This window comes from Dysidea avara, chromosome 15 (assembly GCF_963678975.1).
Source record: "Dysidea avara chromosome 15, odDysAvar1.4, whole genome shotgun sequence".
In the NCBI taxonomy this organism is placed as follows: Eukaryota; Metazoa; Porifera; class Demospongiae; order Dictyoceratida; family Dysideidae; genus Dysidea; species Dysidea avara.
The window spans coordinates 12,106,754-12,127,536 of NC_089286.1; the positions used below are offsets into that span (position 1 = coordinate 12,106,754).

Genomic DNA, 20,783 nt, shown 5'->3' on the forward strand with positions numbered 1-20,783 from the left:
TGGGGCTCTTTTTGGTCCTGGCAAAAAATTCTCTTTCATTGTGATAATCGAGCTGTCATTGATATCTGGAGCAGGGGTTCTACGTGTGCACCTCACACCATGGCTTTGGTTCGTCTGTTATACTTTTGTGCTAGTAATTATAACATCAAGGTATGTGTGATTCATGTCCCTGGTGTGTGCAATGATATAGCCAATTCCCTGTCTCGTTTTCAGATGGAGAGATTCAGGAAGCTAGTCCCCAAGGCCAACATTCTCCCCAATCACATCCCTGCATGGCCAACTCAAACTTTCACAACTGCCTCCTGCAATGCCGGAATCACGAGTCAACGAGACAAACATACCAATCAGGGCTAGCAAAGTATTGGTCATTTTGCAATCAATATTCCCTTACATCAGCCCCAGCATCATCCCCGACACTCCAGTATTTTTGTGCTCATGAATCCCAACTCGTGTCTTATAAAACTATTAAGGTATATCTAGCAGCCATCCGCCTCAACCACATAGAATGTGGTATGCCTGATCCTACTGTAGATAACCTCTTAAAACTAGTGTGCAGGGGTATCAGAAGTGTGCAGGGGTATCAGACGTCTGCAGGGTGACAACCAGTGCACCCGGTTTTCCATCATGGTCAATGTCATGCGTACCTTAAAGGAGCAGCTACACCAATCACCTTACGCCGTCCATGAACAATGGATGCTATGGTGTGCATTCACCTTAGCCTTTTATGGCTTCCTAAGGGTGAGCTACACTAACCTCCGCTGGTGTGATGTTAATTTCGCGACCAATCACCTTTCCACTATCCTGCACCAATCTAAGACTGATCCTTTTCGACGCGGTTGCACAGTCAAAATTTTCAAGACAAAATCATCAACATGCCCATGTCACACCTTTGAAGTTTACCGCAAAATCTCTGGCATTGTGGCCCCAACTACCCTTCTTTTTAAAGCTGGCAGATTCCATCCTTTATCACGCGCAGCTGTTACCGAGACACTTCACAAACTCCTCCACCAAGCTGGGCTCAACGAATCACAGTAAGCGTCACACAGCTTTCGCATCTGCGCAGCCACCACTGCAGCAGCTGCAGCACTCCCAGCATGGTTAATCAAAAGCCTAGGTCGATGGTCTAGTAATGCTTACCTTACCTATATTCATCATCAACCATCATTAACATCCAAGATTATGTTATACTGTGTTTTGCTGTGTGTTTCCCATTACAGGTGGCGACTGCTCACCCTGGAGAGGGAGGCGAGCACCGGCCCACTGCAAGATGCTTGGAGGTGGTTGGGTGGCGAGAAGAGGGCCTGGTGCTTGCCCACCATTTGGACAAAGGAATGGCCCTAAGGTAACTTGTGGTACACATCAGGTGAGGTAAGAACAAGAGGTAACAACAACTAACAGGTAAAAATTAGTAACAAATGGCAACATAGCTGTAAATAATTGACAGGTGCTTCTAAACTACTGGAAGGTGTGAGGAAGAATGGTTTCGTAAGACCAAGTAACTACCCTGGGAAACCAATAGATGACAATGACAGTACTATCAATGAAATGGTAAGTACCAATGTAATCCATTACAGTGCTAAAGGTGACTTGACATGGTGTAGTAAAGTTGAACATCACTTTTCGGTTTGGCCTTGATAGTATGTTATTTCTTGTATAGATTTTCAGTTGTATATATCTTAGGAATTGTGTCTGTTTATTGTATTGGAGGGGTAATATATATTTTAAATGTACATAAAGCTTTAGCTGTGACAACTGGGTCATTCCATGTCAAATCAACAAGGAATTTAGGTTCACCTCTCAGATTTTGACGAAACTTGGTGTGTTTGTAGTACCTGTGGTGCTTATCACTCATGCAAATTTTTAGCTCCATACATTCTATAGTTTCTGATTTATGACCACAAATATTTTGAATATTTCATGAAAATTTGGTCCATCTGTAGTTATAAAATTGACTGCAACTTTGTTCTGTGTAAATATTTTTAAACACAATTGTACAACATTAATGTGTTTATGGACACATGATGATCTCATTTATAGCCAACCTGTCTAATAAGGACCATTTTTGGATTTGCTAGAAAAGATTGATGCTTTGGTGCTATACATTAAGATCCAATTAAAGTATAAAGCTGCAGCTTATAGATGGTCTTTCAATACAGGTGGTCATTAATACAGGTTTCAATGTAGTTAGACACCTTCACTCTGTAAGACAAACTTGGCATGGCCTTGTTATGAGTGGTTATTGGAGGTGTACACTCCAATACAGCAATAATAGCCTGCAAATTCCTCCACACACCACAACATAATTCATTATATCTTTTGAGCCCATTGTGGTCCCACCACAAAAATTTTATCAAACATAGACTATGACCCAATCATTATTCACAAAAGAATTTAAAAAATTTCAAGCAGCATTTTTCAAAATATAAAGGATTAAAGTTTTCAATGAAGGACTTTTGAACCATAATTAAGTAGATATCCCATAATTTAAGGATCACTGGAAAGGTCAATCAACAGTCTTCCATCAGTGAAAACTGTGTTTAAAAATATTTACACAGTACAAAGTTGCAGTTGATTTTGTAACCAGAGATGGACCAAATTTTCATGAAATATTCAAAATATTTGTGGTCATAAATCAGAAACTATGGAATGTACGGAGCTAAAAATTTGCATGAGTGATAAGCACCACAGGTACTACAAACACACCAAGTTTCGTCATAATCCGAGAGGTGACCCTAAATTCCTTGTTGATTTGACATGGAATGACCCAACTGTGTAGCTTGAATTTGCACATTAATATTAATCACAGTGATTCCAGCTAATGCAAGTTAAGTCAAGAGAAATCTGTAAAATAGCTTCAAAGAAACACTAACTTGTGGTGAGAGAAAAGTTGTGTTGGAAACTCTTTGACTTCATACAATTTATACAGCTAGTGGTGCAAAGGAACGTGATACTTTTGTGGCACTACAGAGATAGCTTTGGAGTAGGTATGCCATTGATTGAACTGGAATTATGTTGAAAGATGATGGTAGCAAGTAGACACATGCTCAAAAGAGTGAGCATTTTGCCAAGCCATGCATGCGAGAGGATCTCACTTTACATACATATACCCATTGACTATGTCATATGTACATAATGTATATTCCTATACACAATCACAAGAAAGCACTAACCTTTGGCGAAAAGAGCTAAATGAACATTTCCAAGTATTTGATATTATATGGTGGTCCATATTGGCTAGTATAAAGGCAAATGACCCACATACCCAACTGCTTCTGCTCCATTTTTCTCAACCGGGGAGTAAACTTTAGACTATTGACGGACATGGCAATCCATATTTCTATACCATTTTATCATGGTGTACTGTACATGGTAAGCATGTTGAAATAGATGAGCTATGTACAGAGTCCACATACATACAACATTTTTAGAAAATGTAATTACAATAATAACTCTACATAGTTTTTATGAGTTACAATTACTGATATTCATAATAATTACTATCCAACTAGAAAAGTCCCTCAGCTAAGGTATGCAAATAAGTTTATGGCTTCCATGGAATCTGTCTCTGTTTCTCTTTCATGCACGTCACAGTCAATAGATTAATTGGGAACAATTTGCATGTGTGATTGTCCAAACACATGAACTAGCTATTTTTTACAACAAAGCAGGATAACTAAACTGAATTACTTGCCGACCATTTTAGATCGTTAGACAATGACAGTGGCATACCGAGCTAGTTATTCAGCACACTCAAAATACTACCAAGAATCACAGAGTGCTTCCTTATTTGTTCGTACGGTCAGCAATATCTAGTACAAATGGTACACGCATTTGCTGAAGTTTCTTATTTGCTTGTACCGCAACCAAACTAACTGGTCATGAGGTACTTATTTATACTACATACATGTATTGTTATAATCTCGCTTGTCCATTCCATATTTCTCTCTTTGCTTTTACAGTCTATAGCTATAAATTCATCCATAAATGGTTTCCATCTACTTGTACAGTATCTTATTAATGATAATTGGAATTGCTATATACATAGAATTACTTTAAGTACACACGTACCACTGAAAATGCTCTCAGACTCAATCTCAAATCTCTCCAGTAGTGCTGGGAATGCTATTCTAGACCCTTCTGATAGTCTTTGCTAGCTAATGACTATAAAATACAAATACCTATAATTTACTATAACATAACTTCTACCCTTAGAGTACCGAACAAGTCTTTTTCAATTCTACAAAGCTAGCTAGGGCAGATAAAGGAAAAGGTATTGTCCTGCAGCATTAAATTTGTCTATACATAGGATGGAAGATTTTTTATGCATCTCCTTACATCGTCTAAAATTTATAGAAAGCACAGGCCCTTGCACAGGATAGGCCAGGTGTTTGGGGAGACTATGAATTTTATTGACTTTTGAGTAAGTTAAGTTGGCAAGCTGATTGGTGACGATCTTCTTTATTGAAGCGAATATTCTGAACAGCCTGAGGAAAGCAGGTCAATTCAGTATTCTGATGACCAGGGCACACTCTCCTCCCATGAGAAAAGAAGGTAAATTATAGAATGATCGTAGGATTACAGCTGTAGCATGGACTGCAGCTAGCTGTAAAACATCTCCAATTTGATCACTAAAATATCATATGTGTGTGCATGCAAAAGCCTCATGCTAACATAGTCGCCTTTTACATCAAATTTTCCTCCCAAGTCCTCTTGATTACTAGGCCAAAGCCATAACCACTTTTCTATGCTGCCTCATGCATGCATGCACGCACACACACACCTTTTAATTTCTTTCCTAACTATGTCTCTGATTGCCTAGGAATAGACACTCACATAATCAAGATGAAGGAAACATACAAACATGTACTGTTGGGAGATAACTCTGGAGCCATTCTTCTAATATTTTCTAAAAATATGAATCAAATTAAAGGCAAGCACAGAAACAAACACATTCAAAATATCTCACCACAAACGCACCATCATTAACCATCTGCTGACAATATGAAAATCACACACAGATCACTAAAACATCAGTCGCACACATGCACATACACACCAATTGAACTGTGTCATGTACAGCATCTTCTACCATCTACCAGCTGTCTGCATCTTTCTTAGTGAGTGAAGGTGGAACCTTGAATTTGATTGGCAGCGTACAGATTCCTAGTACTTGTGTGCTTATTCTTGCACGTAACCAGGAAGTCTTCATTATGGATTAGTTTCCATGATGGAGATTTTTCGTCCCTATTGTTTATAGTGGTGGGACTCATCAGCTGGTAACCACTACAAATTAACACTGCACGTACACACACTGTACACTACACTACATACACCCACCTGCACACACAACAATACAATATACGCTACAGTACATACACTGTATTATGTTTCACAACACTACTACACTCTATAGTACTTTACACTAAACTGCATACTAGGGCTCAAACAACTAGTGGTTTTTTACTGTTTGAATATTCTCTAATATAACAACTACTGAATATTCGAAAATCTTTTTGGTATTTGTATGCGTATGAGGTAACATAGTAAACCTGTTATATTGATTGTCTGATGTCCATAATATGCTTCTTTGATAGAATCTTTATGTACTGTATACTACAATTCCTTTGAAACAAATATTTGAATACCTAAATTGCAATCGACTATTTGAATATCCCCGAATATCTGAATAGTCAACTATTCGTTTGAGCCCTACCACATACATTCTCTACATTTATAGTTTAACGTGCACGTATATCTGTATTAATCTGTCAAATCCGTATATATGCACATGTGTACCTCTAACATGCATTTAAGGCTGCATAAGATTGGCAATAGCACGTTGTGTAGTGTAGAGTTGTCAGTTTATCCAAAATTTTATTAAAAGGGAATTCAATTCTAGCAAAGCAGATGCAAACACAGTGTATGAAATGTTGAATCATTGCCTTGATGCTTATGTGAAAAGTATTCAAAACATCCACTGATCCCCTGTGAACCCCATCGTTAGCTAGTTTTGTATTGCGTCTATTGAGGCTCACGTGAAATATCGCAAGGAAATATGCAATTAAAACAACAATTTTAAGTGGCGCTTAAAGCATGTTCAACCTACTCTGATAGACACACTACTATGTACACACAGTGCACTGCACTAACACACACACACTTGATATCAATTTGATATGTACAACATGAATGTCATAGAAACTCACATTATGTAAAACTTTCGGGTACTGATGAACGCCGGAATGGAACGGAATCAATCGCGGTGCGTGCCAAGTTTAAAACAGATTGTGCACTATTTCTAACTGTCACACAATAACTAGAATTATGCTAGAATTAACTTGTTTCTGTTTATAGACATGCCAGTAATTGTTCGCTCGAAAAGTTGCATTAAATGCTCACCACGTGGCGAGGTGTGTGTAAATAAAATCCATTCAGTTTAATTTCATCCTGATGTAGAAGTACTTCTTTACCATTCCAAAAGGTAAACTACTGTAGTATTTTCATGTTGTAGCGGTGTTCAAGCCTTTTTGTACAAGTGTCGCTGGTTTTCTTGTTGGAAATGCCAGTGACACTGACTGACTTAGCGTAGTATACTATAATTAGAATGTATGGTTGTGCATTAATAAGAGTGTTGTGTGTGCACGAGCGTGTGAGCAGCAGTTGTACCCGTTGACATCGGGGCGAGACAAAACCGTAGACGATCAGGACGTCACTATACTAATACAGTCCCCAAAATTGTTGGTACCGCGACCGGGATATTTGCTTCGCCTTCCACTTCGTTGAGTAGTCTTCTAACCAGTCACTTAGAAGCTGTTGTACCGTGGCATAATCGGATTCCACTAACGGTACCCCAAAAGGCAAGCAAGACTTCACGTCCAATCGTTGTTGTTGTGTTGTTTTTTTTAGTTCACTTACTCGTCGCCAAGAACTGATGGACGCTCTTAAGAAGTTATGTCGCAAACGATGCTATATTCGAGAGGCAACCACGTGATAAGGTAGAGCCGGAGGACAGAGCACGTTTGGAGGACTACCTCAAACAGTTACAGCACAAGGCCACCGTGATTAAGGATATAGATAAAGACATTCTTGACACTTTAGAAGATGAAGAGTTTGAAGCAATGATTATCGATTCAGAGGAGATGCAATCAATCCTCTCACAAAAGATCGCTATAATCACTCACAAACTCACCGCCTTACCCCAACAAATAGCCAGTGATAGCAGCTCAGGTTCATCCCCACAACCCCCATCAGCTACCTCAGGCTCAAGCTCCCCTCTACACAGCCCAAAGGCTACTCACCATGAGAGTTCCAAAAAACCACTTGAACCTTCCCGCCGAGAGCCAGGTGATACTCTTCCGTCCCCTCAGTGTGTAACAAGATTATCAAAACTAGAAGTACCCAAGTATAGTGGTGATCCCCTGAACTGGCAGTCATTTTGGGACTGTTTTGAGTCCGCTATCCACCTTAACCCAAACCTTTGTGGAGTACAGAAACTGAGCTACCTGAGAACTCAGCTGGAGGGTGAGGCAGCTAGAGTAATTACAGGGCTTCCACTAACTAACACTAATTATGAACACTCTGTTGATCTGCTCAAGGGTCGTTATGGGCAACCAGACAAATTAATTAAGGCACATATCCAAGCCTTGCTGGACACTCCTAGGCCTGTGAACAAGCTTGCTAGCCTGCTATCATTTCATGATACGATTGAAGGTCACATCCGATGTTTAGAGTCACTTGGCAAGTCACCTGATTCCCTGGAAACACTACTGGTACCGATTATGCTTGGAAAGCTACCTGAAGAGACCAAGAAGAACATGGCCAGAGCACATGATAGCAGTGAGTGGACAGTTGATGAACTACAGAAAGCCATCATTAAGGAAATACAGATCTTTGAAGCCGGCTATCAGACATCCCACTCTACAAGTCAGGATAGACCACCAACTGCTTCATTCTTCACCTCAACAGGCAAGAAAAGTAGCCAGAAACCAAGAGAGCACACCACTAAACAACCGATGCGTACATACTGTAAGGGAAACCATACCCCAACCAATTGTGAAGTGCACGAAGATCAGCAATCACGGATAGCAATCATCAAGCAAGAGAAACTCTGCTTCAACTGTCTTGCACATCATCGTGTTTCGCAGTGCTCCTCAAGGAATCGGTGCCGGAAATGCAATGGAAAACATCACACCAGTATTTGCAACAGTTCCACCTCTACCAATTCCAGCTCCAGCTCTGTCGCTTCTAACAACTCTGGTACCACATCAAGTGACCAAACCCAGCCACCGTCCAACTCTGCTACAGGTACAGATTTAATTACATCCCTTACCACCCTTGTTCCACCACAGCTGACTAGAAATACTGTTTGCTTATTGAAGACCACAATAACAACTGTGATAAATGGTAGCATACAGGCCGAGGCTAACATACTATTTGATGAAGGATCTCAGCGACCGTTTCTAACTGAGCAGCTTACCCACTTGCTAGAGGTGGTCCCTCACAACTCTGAGCACATTAGCTTGACTTCATTTGGCTCAACAAAACCTGTCCTCCGATGTTTGGACAATGTAATCATCAACCTCAAGACATCAACGGGTGACCTGATGCCAATTTCAGCACTTGTGGTCCCAAACATTGCTGCTCCACTTAATAACACTGTAAGAACCACACTTTCTGATGTATCATATTTGAAGGGTCTTCCACTGGCCCACCCTGTCTCTAGTGCTGAGAACTTTGAGATATCTTTACTTGTTGGAGCAGATTTCTACTGGAATTTCATTGGTGACCATGTTGTTAGAGGTGATGGTCCTACAGCTGTTAGTTCCAGATTGGGATATGTATTGTCCGGGCCACTATCAGTTCCACAATCCCACTACTCTGTATGAAGCTTCCTTAATGTAGCCGTGACCATGAGCCATGAGACTGATGCACAAGACTTGCAAAGGTTTTGGGAAGTGGAAGATGCTGGAGTCACTACCAACCTCTCAGACAAGACCTTCCTGGAGCAGTATTCCAGTAGTCACATAACTTGGCAAGAAGATGGCTCCTACACTGCCAGGTTTCCCTGGAAAGATGACCACCCGCCCCTTCCCAACAGCTACTCTATATGTCAAGGCAGGATGCGATCACTTGAGACCTATGACAAAATATTAAAGGAACAAGTTGACCGAGGTTTCATTGAACAGGTAACATCTACCAGTAGCAGTGCTGTCCACTACATACCACACCTCCCAGTGCTGAAAGATTCCAGTACTATACCTATTCGCATTGTGTATGTACTATACCTATTCGCATTGTGTATGACTGCAGCTGCTGAGGATCTGCAGACCAACCTGGTCTCAATGACTATCTTCTGACCGGTCCACCCTTTCTTATTGATCTAGGGTCAATCATCCTCCGCTTTCGTCTCAACAAGTATGGTGTCTCAACAGATATCGAGAAGGCCTTCCTTCATATTAGTCTTCATGTCAAGGATCGTGATTTCACTACATTTTTATGGCTTTCAGACCCGTCTGATCCTAGCAGTAAGTTTGACACGTACAGATTTTGCACAGTGCTCTTTGGCTCTGTAAGCTCTCCCTTCATGTTATTTGCCACTTTGAACCGCCATTTGCTACAATACAACACACTTGTCTCTCATAACATACGGTCTAACCTGTATGCGGATAATATTGTTACAGGGTTCCAGTCAGAAGAAGAGACATTGCAGTTCTACAGCCAGGCAAGATCAATCCTATCAGCAGCTAAGTTTAACCTAAGAGCCTGGGCATTCAACAGCAGACAGTTAATGGACATTACACAAAGGGAAGGCACTGCAGACAAGAATAAATTAACTACTGTTCTGGGAGTACATTGGAACACCTCCCTTGATACACTATCATTAACCTTGAAGGGACTTGATCACTCCACGACACCGCTGACGACTAAGCGAGAGGTGCTCCAGGACTCATCCAAACTTTTTGATCCCCTCTGCTTTCTCAACCCGATATCTGTTTGAGCTAAGTTACTAATGCAGCGACTATGGCAGCAACGCGTCATGTGGGATGAGCCATTAGATCAAGATATTCTGGAAGAATGGACAGGCATACTAGCTGACATCCGTAAGTCCAATGTAATCTCAATTAATAGAGTATTTACCTCATTGCAGCTACATGTATTTGCAGATGCCAGCACCAAGGCATATGGTGCTGTAGCCTATCTATCTAACCTAGAGCAGACCAGTTTTGTGATGGCCAAAGGACGTGTTGCACCATTGAAACAGATTACTCTCCCCAAACTTGAACTGATGGCTGCTGTTGTTGCAGCAAAGCTAGCCAGGTTTGTTATTGAATCTCTCTGTTTGAAGCCCACCATTTTTATGTGGACTGATAGCCAAATTGTACTGTGTTGGATTCAGAGCACTAAGGTGCTACCCTCATTCATCAAACATCAAGTGGAAGAGATTAAACAGTTACCTCCTACTGCTACCTGGCAACATTGTCCATCCAGTGACAATCCAGCAGACCTCCTTACCAGAGACCTTACCTTCAACCAGTTTCATACCTCATTGTTATGGTGGCATGGGCCAAGCTGGCTACTTGATGAAAGGAAGTGGCCATCATGGGACATACAATCAGTGTCTCAACTATATGTAGCAGCACTAACAGCAGAAGAATTTGTCATTCCAGCACCTCCCATTGAGAGCAAAACTGGCTTACACAGGATAATCACTCCAGACAACTACAGCTCCCTTGAGCGATTACTTGCAGTGACAGCATATGTTCAACGGTTTATTAACAACTTCAAGCAACATCAGCAGTCAAGAGCCACTGGTCCACTAACCCCAACTGAGCTTAACACCGCAAGGATGAAGTGGATTAGAACTTGTCAAGAACAAATCTTCACTATTGAAATTTCAGCCCTCAAGTCTCAACACAGTAATAAACACAGTAGCAAGACTCCAATCCTAGTAAGACAGTTACGACTCTTCCTCGACCATGATGGATTTGTCAGATGTGGTGGACGCATCCATAATGCTCCACTAAGTGATATTGCAAGATTTCCATACCTCCTTCCTCAGAAGCACAACTTCACCAAGTTATTGATCTACTCCCTTCACAAATCACTCTTCCATGGAGGTGCGAACAGCACACTCACAGCTCTGAGGCAACAATACTGGGTTCCGTCAGGCAGACAGTACATTAAAGGACTCCTGAGACACTGCACTATCTGCAAACGGCACCATGGCAAGCCATATCCTGCTCCAGAATCAGCATCGTTGCCTAAGAACTGTCTGAGAGATGTAGCCCCATTTACTATCACCGGAGTTGACTTTACCGGTGCCTTGTACGTCCAGAGTGACTGTGGAGAGAGTAAGGTGTATGTTTGTTTATTTACATGCGCTACCACTAGGGCGATACACTTGGAAGTTGTGGCTGACTTGACCGTTGAAACATTCCTACTCGCCTTCAGAAGATTTGTCAGCCGAAAGTCCCTCCCACATATCATGATGTCAGACAACGCATCCACATATCTCTCGGCCGCGGAGGAGCTGAAAGAGATGCTTAGTTCAAAGGAATTAGAAACATCCATTGGTAGGCGTGGGGTCACGTGGAAGTTCATCCCAAAAAGGGCACCCTGGTATGGTGGGTACTGGGAGAGACTCATAGGATTGACTAAGGCAGCCTTGAAGAGAGTACTTGGCAGAGCACGCATCTCCCTACCCATGTTACAAACCTTAGTAGTAGAAGTGGAGGCCACTTTAAATGACAGGCCACTGACGTACTTGTCAGAGGATCCAAGGGACCCAGAACTATTAACTCCATCCTATCTGCTTCATGGCAGGAGAATTACTACACTTCCTCACATGTTGGTGACAGAAGTCCTACAAGATCCAGACTATGGCAGCGCAAGTAGCCAGATGCGCAAGAATGCTAAGAGGCTCTCCTTTCTACTCAACCATTTCCAAAATAGATGGAAGCACGAGTACTTAACTTCCTTAAGGGAGTTTCAGATCACAAGGGAACAACAACCAGTCAGTGAAAGTGGGAGATGTCGTGCAGATTCATGATGATGGGCCTCGACTGAGCTGGCGCTTAGCTGTAATTGAAGAACTACTCACTGGAAATGATGGTCTTGTAAGAGCTGCAAACATTCGAACAAGTACAGGCCGTACGAATCGCCCCATTGTGAAGCTATACCCCTTAGAGGTTGCCAGTGTGGAAACAACTGTCTCTCCAACCTTACAACCTGCTGACAAGAACACTGAAGAAGAGAGTTTGGAACCGACATTGGAGAAGCGACTGACGCGTTTGGCAGCTGGTAGAGAAAAACATCGAATCTCAGAATGGATCCAGGCCATCCGTGCCCCCCCCGGAGGATGTTGGAAATGCCAGTGACACTGACTGACTTAGCGTAGTATACTATAATTAGAATGTATGATGTAATACCTTAGTGTGCATTAATAAGAGTGTTGTGTGTGCACGAGGTGTGAGCAGCAGTTGTATCCGTTGACATCAGGGCGACACAAGACCGTAGACGATCAGGACGTCACTATACTAATACAGTCCCCAATATTTCTGAAGAGACTATAATTCTACCATTATTGGCAGCGATTAACATACGAGAGTTAGCAAACTGCAGTATGTCATGATTAACAGTGCTTACAAAAAATAGGTAAACAGCTTAGCTAAATGATCGTTGTTCAGCTTAGACGATTGCACAATGCGTTCTTGCAGTGGGCATTAAATAGAGCCATTGAGCAAATGCTTTCTAACATGTCTATAGCAGAAGCGAACTAATTCTAGCACAATTCTAGTTATTGTGTGAAAGTTGGAAACAGTGCACAATCTGTTTAAATGATTTTTTAACTTGGCGCACGCCCCCTATTGGTTCCATTCCGTTCCGTTCCATTCCGGCTTTCATCAGTACCCAAAACTTTCTTCAGTCTTGACTTGTGCCATCCAGAGTGTTCAACCCTAGAGTGATGATCAGCTGTATTGAGGTATAAACACAGAACATAAAGTACACAATTTAGAAAATAAACCTAACGTATTCACAACAGAAGTGGACTTCACCTTAAAAAAAATTGCACAATTCCCTGGAGTGTTGCATCGTCCATCACTAGACACAACAACATCCAACTGCCTGTAGTTTTGCAACACACAATCCTAACAAACAGGTTAAAAAAAACCCATACTGTTTGTAAGTCACAACCGACCATTTTGGAAAAAAGTGCAAGCTAAGCATTTCGCATCCATAAAACTACAATCATGTCCTGCTACTTCCTCTGGGTCTGCATGATACCCTGTCTGTACATCTACACCATCCTCTTACCAAAGTTATAAAGTCAACATTTGTTAGTAAAAGTTTTGAATCAAAAAATTCAACGTTCGTTCATGCCTACACCACACTATGTGTCACACTCTGTACTAAACTACATTACACCATGCTACATTATGCCACAAAGTGACACTATTCTACATACTACACCACAAACTACACTACACACAGCACCACACTACACGCTATACTATACACAACACCACACACTATACCAGGGGCGGATCCAGGGGGGGGGGGGGGGGCTTTGGGGGCTGAAGCCCCCCCTTCATATTTAGGCTTTACTTGATCAATATGCTGAGTATTATAATGAAATTTTGTCTTAGTATAATTATATGATCACTAATAATACAAATACTCATAAAACCATCTTATAAACATCTTTCCAAGATATTATCAGTGGATTTATACTAAAGTTTATGCAACAAGGACCGGGATCAGCATTGGAGGTGTACAAGATCGAGGTACTCTAATAGAGCAGTCAGCTAACTACTCTAATAGAACATTCACTGGAAACATGTAGTTGGTTCTGTTATGGAATTTTTCCAAATCTGCCTGCACCTATACATACAATGAAGTGCAGTGGTCTGTTTAAAGGGCTTCATTCATCAACTTGTGTAGTTAATATGTATGGCAATACTTAATTCAGGTACACAATTTCCATTGAAAGTGCTCTCAGATTCAATCTTGTATTGTTCAAATTTCAAAATTTTCCACTTTCAACATTATTATTCTAACATGCACCTATTCAGTGTTGTGCAATTGTGAGAGGGGTGCATCATGTAATTGGTTGTCTATATCTACCTAAACTTTTCCATTAGCAAAATGCTTCAGAGAGCCATACCTATAATCTAAAGGCGGTATATTATAAAATATCTACGGGCAGAAAATATTATGAATTTTATGTGGATATGTCTCCAAATTGCAGTATTTTAGCATCTATTTTTCAAAATTTTCCTTGGGGGGGCATGCCCCCAGACCCCCCTAGTTCCAGCATGCTTCGCATGCTGGGAAGTGTACTTCACACACCTCTACCCAAGAGATTAGTACCTTGAGTTAGCCCCCCCCTTTTATAAATCCTAGATCCGCCCCTGTATACTACATAAAATACAACACCTTATACTACACACTACCTAAAGATAGATTACACTTCACTGCACACATACAATACACCACATGACACTACGTACAGACTATAATACACACATGTGAACACACCACACTATACTACACTACTAGTAACACACAATAGCTATTCAACAGTTTTTATTGTGCCACCATTTGATGGTGACTATAAAAAAATAAAAATAGACTTGGCCGGCAGTAAGTGATATGTTGCTGCCAAACAATTCCAAGTGATCAGTGCCAATTGTAAAGTATCCCTCAGTTCCTTTTAAAGTGTACCTTGTGACTTTTGATTGTGGGCAGGAGCAATATAAACTTTGATTACCATACCTCTTAATCATATTCACTGCTAAGGTTAATTATTCATATAGTTGTCTGGGATGGTAGTGTAGGGCATCTTGGGTGATGTCTACTTAGAAGGTTACATGATCATCATACTTACATAGCAATAGATTCTATCTTCATAAAAATTATAACATGTCTACAAAGTACAAGTGAAGTATTATAATTTCAACAGGTCTAGCTCCGTGAATTGTACCTCTGATAAAGACCTAACTGTATTTAAAAGGTTACAAAACATAAGAAATTTTCCACTGTACATGGTGTCACAGGTATAGTCACACTACACTACACACACAACAATACACACACACTATACTATACATAATACCAAGAGTTCATAATATATATACTAAGGAGAGTATCCTACTCTCATATACCCCTGTAGAAAGGCGTATCGTGAAGTTATGACGTAGAACTTCTGAGTTCGCCCGTTTTTCTTTGTATAATTAATGATGTCATTAGTTGAACATGGTATCGATTGAACGTGTGCCTAACAACGTCACTAACAACCAAATTAACTCCAGCTCTAAGCGTTTCTCACCGAACTACAATCATTCCTTCATGGGTTAAGACCGCTTCGTAGGCGTTTCTTGCTAGGCCATTGGCTATCCTGAGCGTTGCGAGTGTAAAATAGTGCTAACGATTCTTGCACTTTTACGGCTGCTTGTACATCACAAACCACAACATCTTGTCGTTACGTCATAACTTCACGATACGCCCTTCTACAGGGGTATATGAGAGTAGGATACTCTCCTTAGTATATATATTATGAACTCTTGATAATACCGCACACATACACATACTGCACAACACTTTTCAATTCTTGGTTTATTTTCTGTACTGCCAATAGTACTGGCACTCCAGAGTCTGCCTTGGGCTCCGGTCAACATGAGAATTACTGCTAGTTGCATTTGTTTGTTATCACAATGTACTCACCCAAATTCTCTTTTGGAACAATATGATTGTAAGGTGTTGTGGAAGTTTTCTAACATTCCAGTGTGCCTGTGAACAAGTAAAAATACCTCCATCTCCATTCAGTACCATGCGTATATGTTAAAGCATTGCCTTGCTAGTGCTACACAAAAAATAAAGCACTCACCCTTGAGCGACGTGCTTTATTTTCCATATTAGAGCTGAAACGAGCACCACATTTTAGTACTTGAATAGTTTGAGAGGCTAAGCAAGTTAATATTCCAATAGATTGGATGCCTCACAAAGTTAAAAAATTACAGTGTATTATCTTTAAATGCGCTGTAAATCCTTTAAATAAATAAATATGTAGAAATTTTTAGCCAATGTTTGCTACAACTAATTCAGCAAATTATTGCAGACAAAAGTCAGCATCTGAATAGTTTGAATTGTCTTGTGGTATTGGAATACTATTGTATTTAAACCAAGAGAATATCTGAACGAATTGAATATTTGTTTCAGCTCTATTCCATATTCATTGATTGATTGTTTTTAACCTCACAGCAATCGGTAAGCCAATCTTCCTTGTTGGAGGGAGCACGAAAGTACAGTGATACATGCAATACACAATCAAATAAATACAAAACAAAAACAATATAGCACTTTAATGCTTTAACTGATTATTGAATTTTACTCATGTCACTCATCCTTCAGTGGTATAAATATCCCTAATATAACACGCCTTGTACTTTGTTCATCTACAGCAAGGCCTAGTATTACTCCTATCATGTAGCCACACTGTATCTACTGGCATAGCTTCAACTGGTAACAAATGAAACCCACAGTCAAAACTCATTATGATAATACAGGCTTTATTATTTAAATGGAAATTGCAAATCTTGAGTAGTAAGTATAGTCGGGTGCCACCCACCCCTTTGCATAGATGCGACCGGATGTTGTCTTTACACATATAATATGACATGTGATGTTAGTAAAAAATAAAAGGAACTGCAGTATGGCCCAATCTTTTCATGTACGCACGCACACGCACACACAAACACTCTTCACTACACAAACGGGGGACTCACTTGAAATACCAAAGACAAGTTATCTTCGCCGGTTATGGGTAACAAGATTCCTCCTCTTTAGTAATCTAAGATCCGAGGATTAGTTCGCAAAGATTCACACAAGCTCTTTAGCAATCATCGAGGCAATCATCTTCACCCACATTATGCCTAAGATAAGGTGCACTTCTTTGTGCACATAATAATTGTAAAGTGGGTGAGTACAAAAAAATCCCCTGAGAGTCATAAGCAGTACTTATTTTTGTGGTTCTTGGAGTCTGATAAAATGATACACCTGTGGACCGTTCGTCTTTGGTGAGCGTGTACTGCCATCAAACAATCGTATGTACCTGTGGGATCACAATGAGCATGATCTTAACATCTGATATTTTACAGATACACATGCGATAAGTGAGTAATATGTATAGCTGCCTTTCTAAGATCTTGCTATTATCGAGACAAGGTAGCAGGGTGTATAAACATGTAGATGTATGTGTACCTCTTTTAAACCGCCGTTGATTAAGGTGGTCTTGCACCTGTAGTTGTTTTATAATGATAAGAGATGCGATGATTTCAAAATCCTCTCTGCAGTGATGGTTGTCAATGACTGCTTGTACAACCTTCAGAAAATTTTTATATAGGCGCTTTGCACTCAAGTTTAGGTAATGGTAGTAGTGGTAGTGGTAGTAGTATTCATTACGCTTCGTTGTCAGTTATGTTCAACCTGTTACGCAGCATTTCGAATCAAGAACTGTTCGAAAAGCACCTCTGCAATACACGCATACCAAAAGAAAGAAATAGTGCCGTGCATCCCAGTTATATCAATTATTGTCTGAAAAGTGAAGTATCCATTACGCTTCGTTGGTCAGCTATGTTCAACCTGTTACGCAGCATTTTGAATCATGAAGTTCGAAAAGCACCTCTGCAATCCATGCATACCAAAAGAACAAAATGGTGCCGCACGCCCCAATTATATCAGTTATCGTCTGAAAAGTGAAGTAACCATTATGCTTTGTTGTCGGCTATGTTCAACCCGTTACACAGCAGTATGAGAGCAGTGTGAGTTATTGCTATCATTATAGGCCTTGGTTAACATTCCCACCCTTCTAGACAGGATATTTCACCGTGATATTGCATCCAGCAATATACATCTTATTTCTCAAATCCAAGTATGTTTTACTAATTAATTAATATTGTAAGTGACTTGATCATTTAAAAAGCAGTTCTTGATGAAGCTGCCAAAACAAACACGGACACATGGTGGTGGCTGAAGGCTGATGGGTGTGACATCATGACCCTTAACTAAATATGGTGATAGTAAAGTCCTAACTACAGATCCAGTATAGCCAAACTCCCTCTCGAAGGTAATGTTGCTCCTATCACCAGTGTAAACAATAAAATCGAGGATGTAGCGGGTTTTATAATCACACAGGACAAATAGTTTTATTCCAAAATGGTCAAGTTTTTTGGTATAATTGCTTGAACAAGAGTCTTGCTTTCCATAAAGAAGACTCTAATCTATACAAAGGTTACGCAATGGCACAAACACTTCAGAGAACCGTTTTGTTAAAAAAACTAACTACAGGCCTAATTTTTCTCAATCTATCAGTCTGTCTGCTGAAGCACCTCCAGTGTCACTTGAGAAATGAACACTTACAGTGTCACTTGAGAAATGAAGACAACGTTTGATCTGAAGAAAACGTTTCCAAATAGAAATCGCACTGAAAATTGACATATGAATGATTGGATTAGTTGACCAATATTCCTTGAATGATTTTTTTAATGATTACACCCATCAAAATAACCAATCCAAGAAACGTATACATTTCATCACGAGTTGTCCTTACCCAGTCTTGTAGTGTTTTCGTCTTTACTGAGGCACTAGCTAAAAAGCTGGTTGGCATAGCTATTGATTTCTTTACAAATTTCACCTACCAGCTTCAGATCAAAGAACAGCTTGAATACCTGAATTGCTATCATCAAAATTCTTCAGAAAGTGGTGAAAAATTTGAAGAATTTCTCCATTACGTTTGAGCATACTTTTGTGAAGTTTTGGCATGCTTAGGTGTTTTCCCACTTGTGCTATTCTCTTCACTTTCGCTCTCATCGCCATCAGATACACAAGACTCAGTTTCCTCACTCTCCCCACTGCTACCCTGTTCGTTTTCAACCCAGGTTAAGCGAACATGATGGCGAGAAACACCTACAGAATCTCTAGAAGTCCCTGAGAAAGAAGGATCGATCACGCTTTTGTTTCCCCTCCCAGACAGATTACTTACATTGCTATCAGACAAATTATCACAAGAACTCACCTCTTCTAACTCACCTGCATCCATTCCAGTATAGACAACTTCCAAAGAATCATCAGTATTGTCCATTTCTTCACTAGAATCAGACATCCGTGAAAGAACGACTGCCCCACTCAAGTATTCAAAATCATCCCCACCATTGCCCTTTTTTAGTCTTAACTACTGAGCTTGGTTACCAATAAGCGCATCTAATAATATATATTCGATTTAGAGCCCTTCGAGGTGAAGAATACGATCTAGCAGCTTGGAGAAAGTTGTACGACGGCAGGCTTTCGCATGAGTCAATATTATGACGTACATGTACGATGCTGGTCCCTAAAGGGTTATTTGTCGAGCATCATCGCATATGCCACAACTGTACTGCAACAGATTCATCCACAATCCATTAGAACTACCATATGGCCTCGAATTATGGCCGGTCATGTATAAACGTCTGGTCTCGTTTAGTCGCCGGGGTTGATAACTGTGTGACCACCATGAATACCAGTTTGTAGTATTCATAGCTTTAATAGACATCATTTAATATTAACTGAAACCTTTGTTGTGTCAACAGAAACATTTTATAGCAATAAAAATCAGATTTATTGCTACTTTTGAATGACCAATAGGTGCTTTAAAGAAATAATTGCCTGGGCCATAATTTGAGGCAATACAGTATATTGTGAATATTTTAGTACAAATGCAAAGTATCACAGTTACTTACGTTTGCTACAACCTGAGTGGCTGTGCCAGTCCTATCAGGCACACTGGGATAATGTAACAAGTTCACTCGCTTCAGCCGGCGAAATTCAAATGCCATGTCTTGCATCAGTTACATGCATATGAAATTCCAGCTCTACACTGCTGAGACAAGGCCGGGAAGAAAGAAAGGGTAATGAAGAACGGCTGTAGCCAATTGCTTGGAGGTTAAATATATAAATCAAATAAAATCAGACATAATCTCTCTTGCTAGCACTACTTGTAAGGTTGTAACAGATCTGCCTGACTGACTGACTGACAAAGTAAAAAAGGCATGCCACTGCACCGTATATACGAAGATCCAGTATGATCAACTCGAGAAAATAAAGTTGGTACATTTAACTCTTTATCAGTAAGTTTGTAGCATCATTGCATATCACTAAACACTGAACTTTTGGTCACTTCTGAGTTACCACTCTTGTGAGGTGACAATCACGTGAGTAGTCTAGGGCAAATATAGAAGTGTGTCTAATATTTTCGTTTGGTGTCTACTAGCATTGCCTGACAGTTCTACTTCTTCAACTGCTGGATGTTGAAAGCCTAATAATTGGCTAGCCAATGTTACTGAAACTACATCGAGTTAACATGGTTTGATAGTTTTAGATTGTGTTGAAGTGATGATAAAAAATATAGTGTAGTGTGTGGGTACAATGTGTACACCTGTATTACTGTATCAACATTACTTATTATAGTCACAATTGTTTACAAGTTTACCTAGCTACATAAAACAATTTAATATTAGCTACATAGTTTACAAAAAAATACTTCTGACGAAAAAGCTCAAGCTGGGTAACCATCAAAGCTGTTAACCATGCAGTTATACAAGAAGTATCCCTGTGTTTTTATCTTCTGCAACAAACTTGTCAATCACTTCATCTGGTGAAAGTTCCCATGAAGACATACAAAATTTCTAGTAATCCAAAAAATTCTGCTGCCTTAGGTATGGACTTTGTGCTGTCTACTAGAACAAGGATGA

The 20,783-nt window shown here is 40.2% G+C and overlaps 2 protein-coding genes across 2 annotated transcripts; both read left to right on the forward strand.

Annotated features, from left to right (window-relative positions):
• The first annotated feature begins 8,909 nt into the window (after positions 1-8,909).
• Positions 8,910-9,997, forward strand: LOC136245286 (uncharacterized). Its single transcript, XM_066036772.1, has 3 exons — positions 8,910-9,249; positions 9,327-9,524; positions 9,681-9,997. The coding sequence occupies exons 1-3, from the start codon at positions 8,910-8,912 to the stop codon at positions 9,995-9,997; spliced, it is 855 nt and encodes a 284-aa protein (XP_065892844.1).
• Positions 9,998-10,036: 39 nt separating this feature from the next.
• Positions 10,037-12,049, forward strand: LOC136245287 (uncharacterized). Its single transcript, XM_066036773.1, has one exon. It carries the CDS (start codon positions 10,037-10,039, stop codon positions 12,047-12,049), a length of 2,013 nt encoding a protein of 670 aa, XP_065892845.1.
• Positions 12,050-20,783: the final 8,734 nt, after the last annotated feature.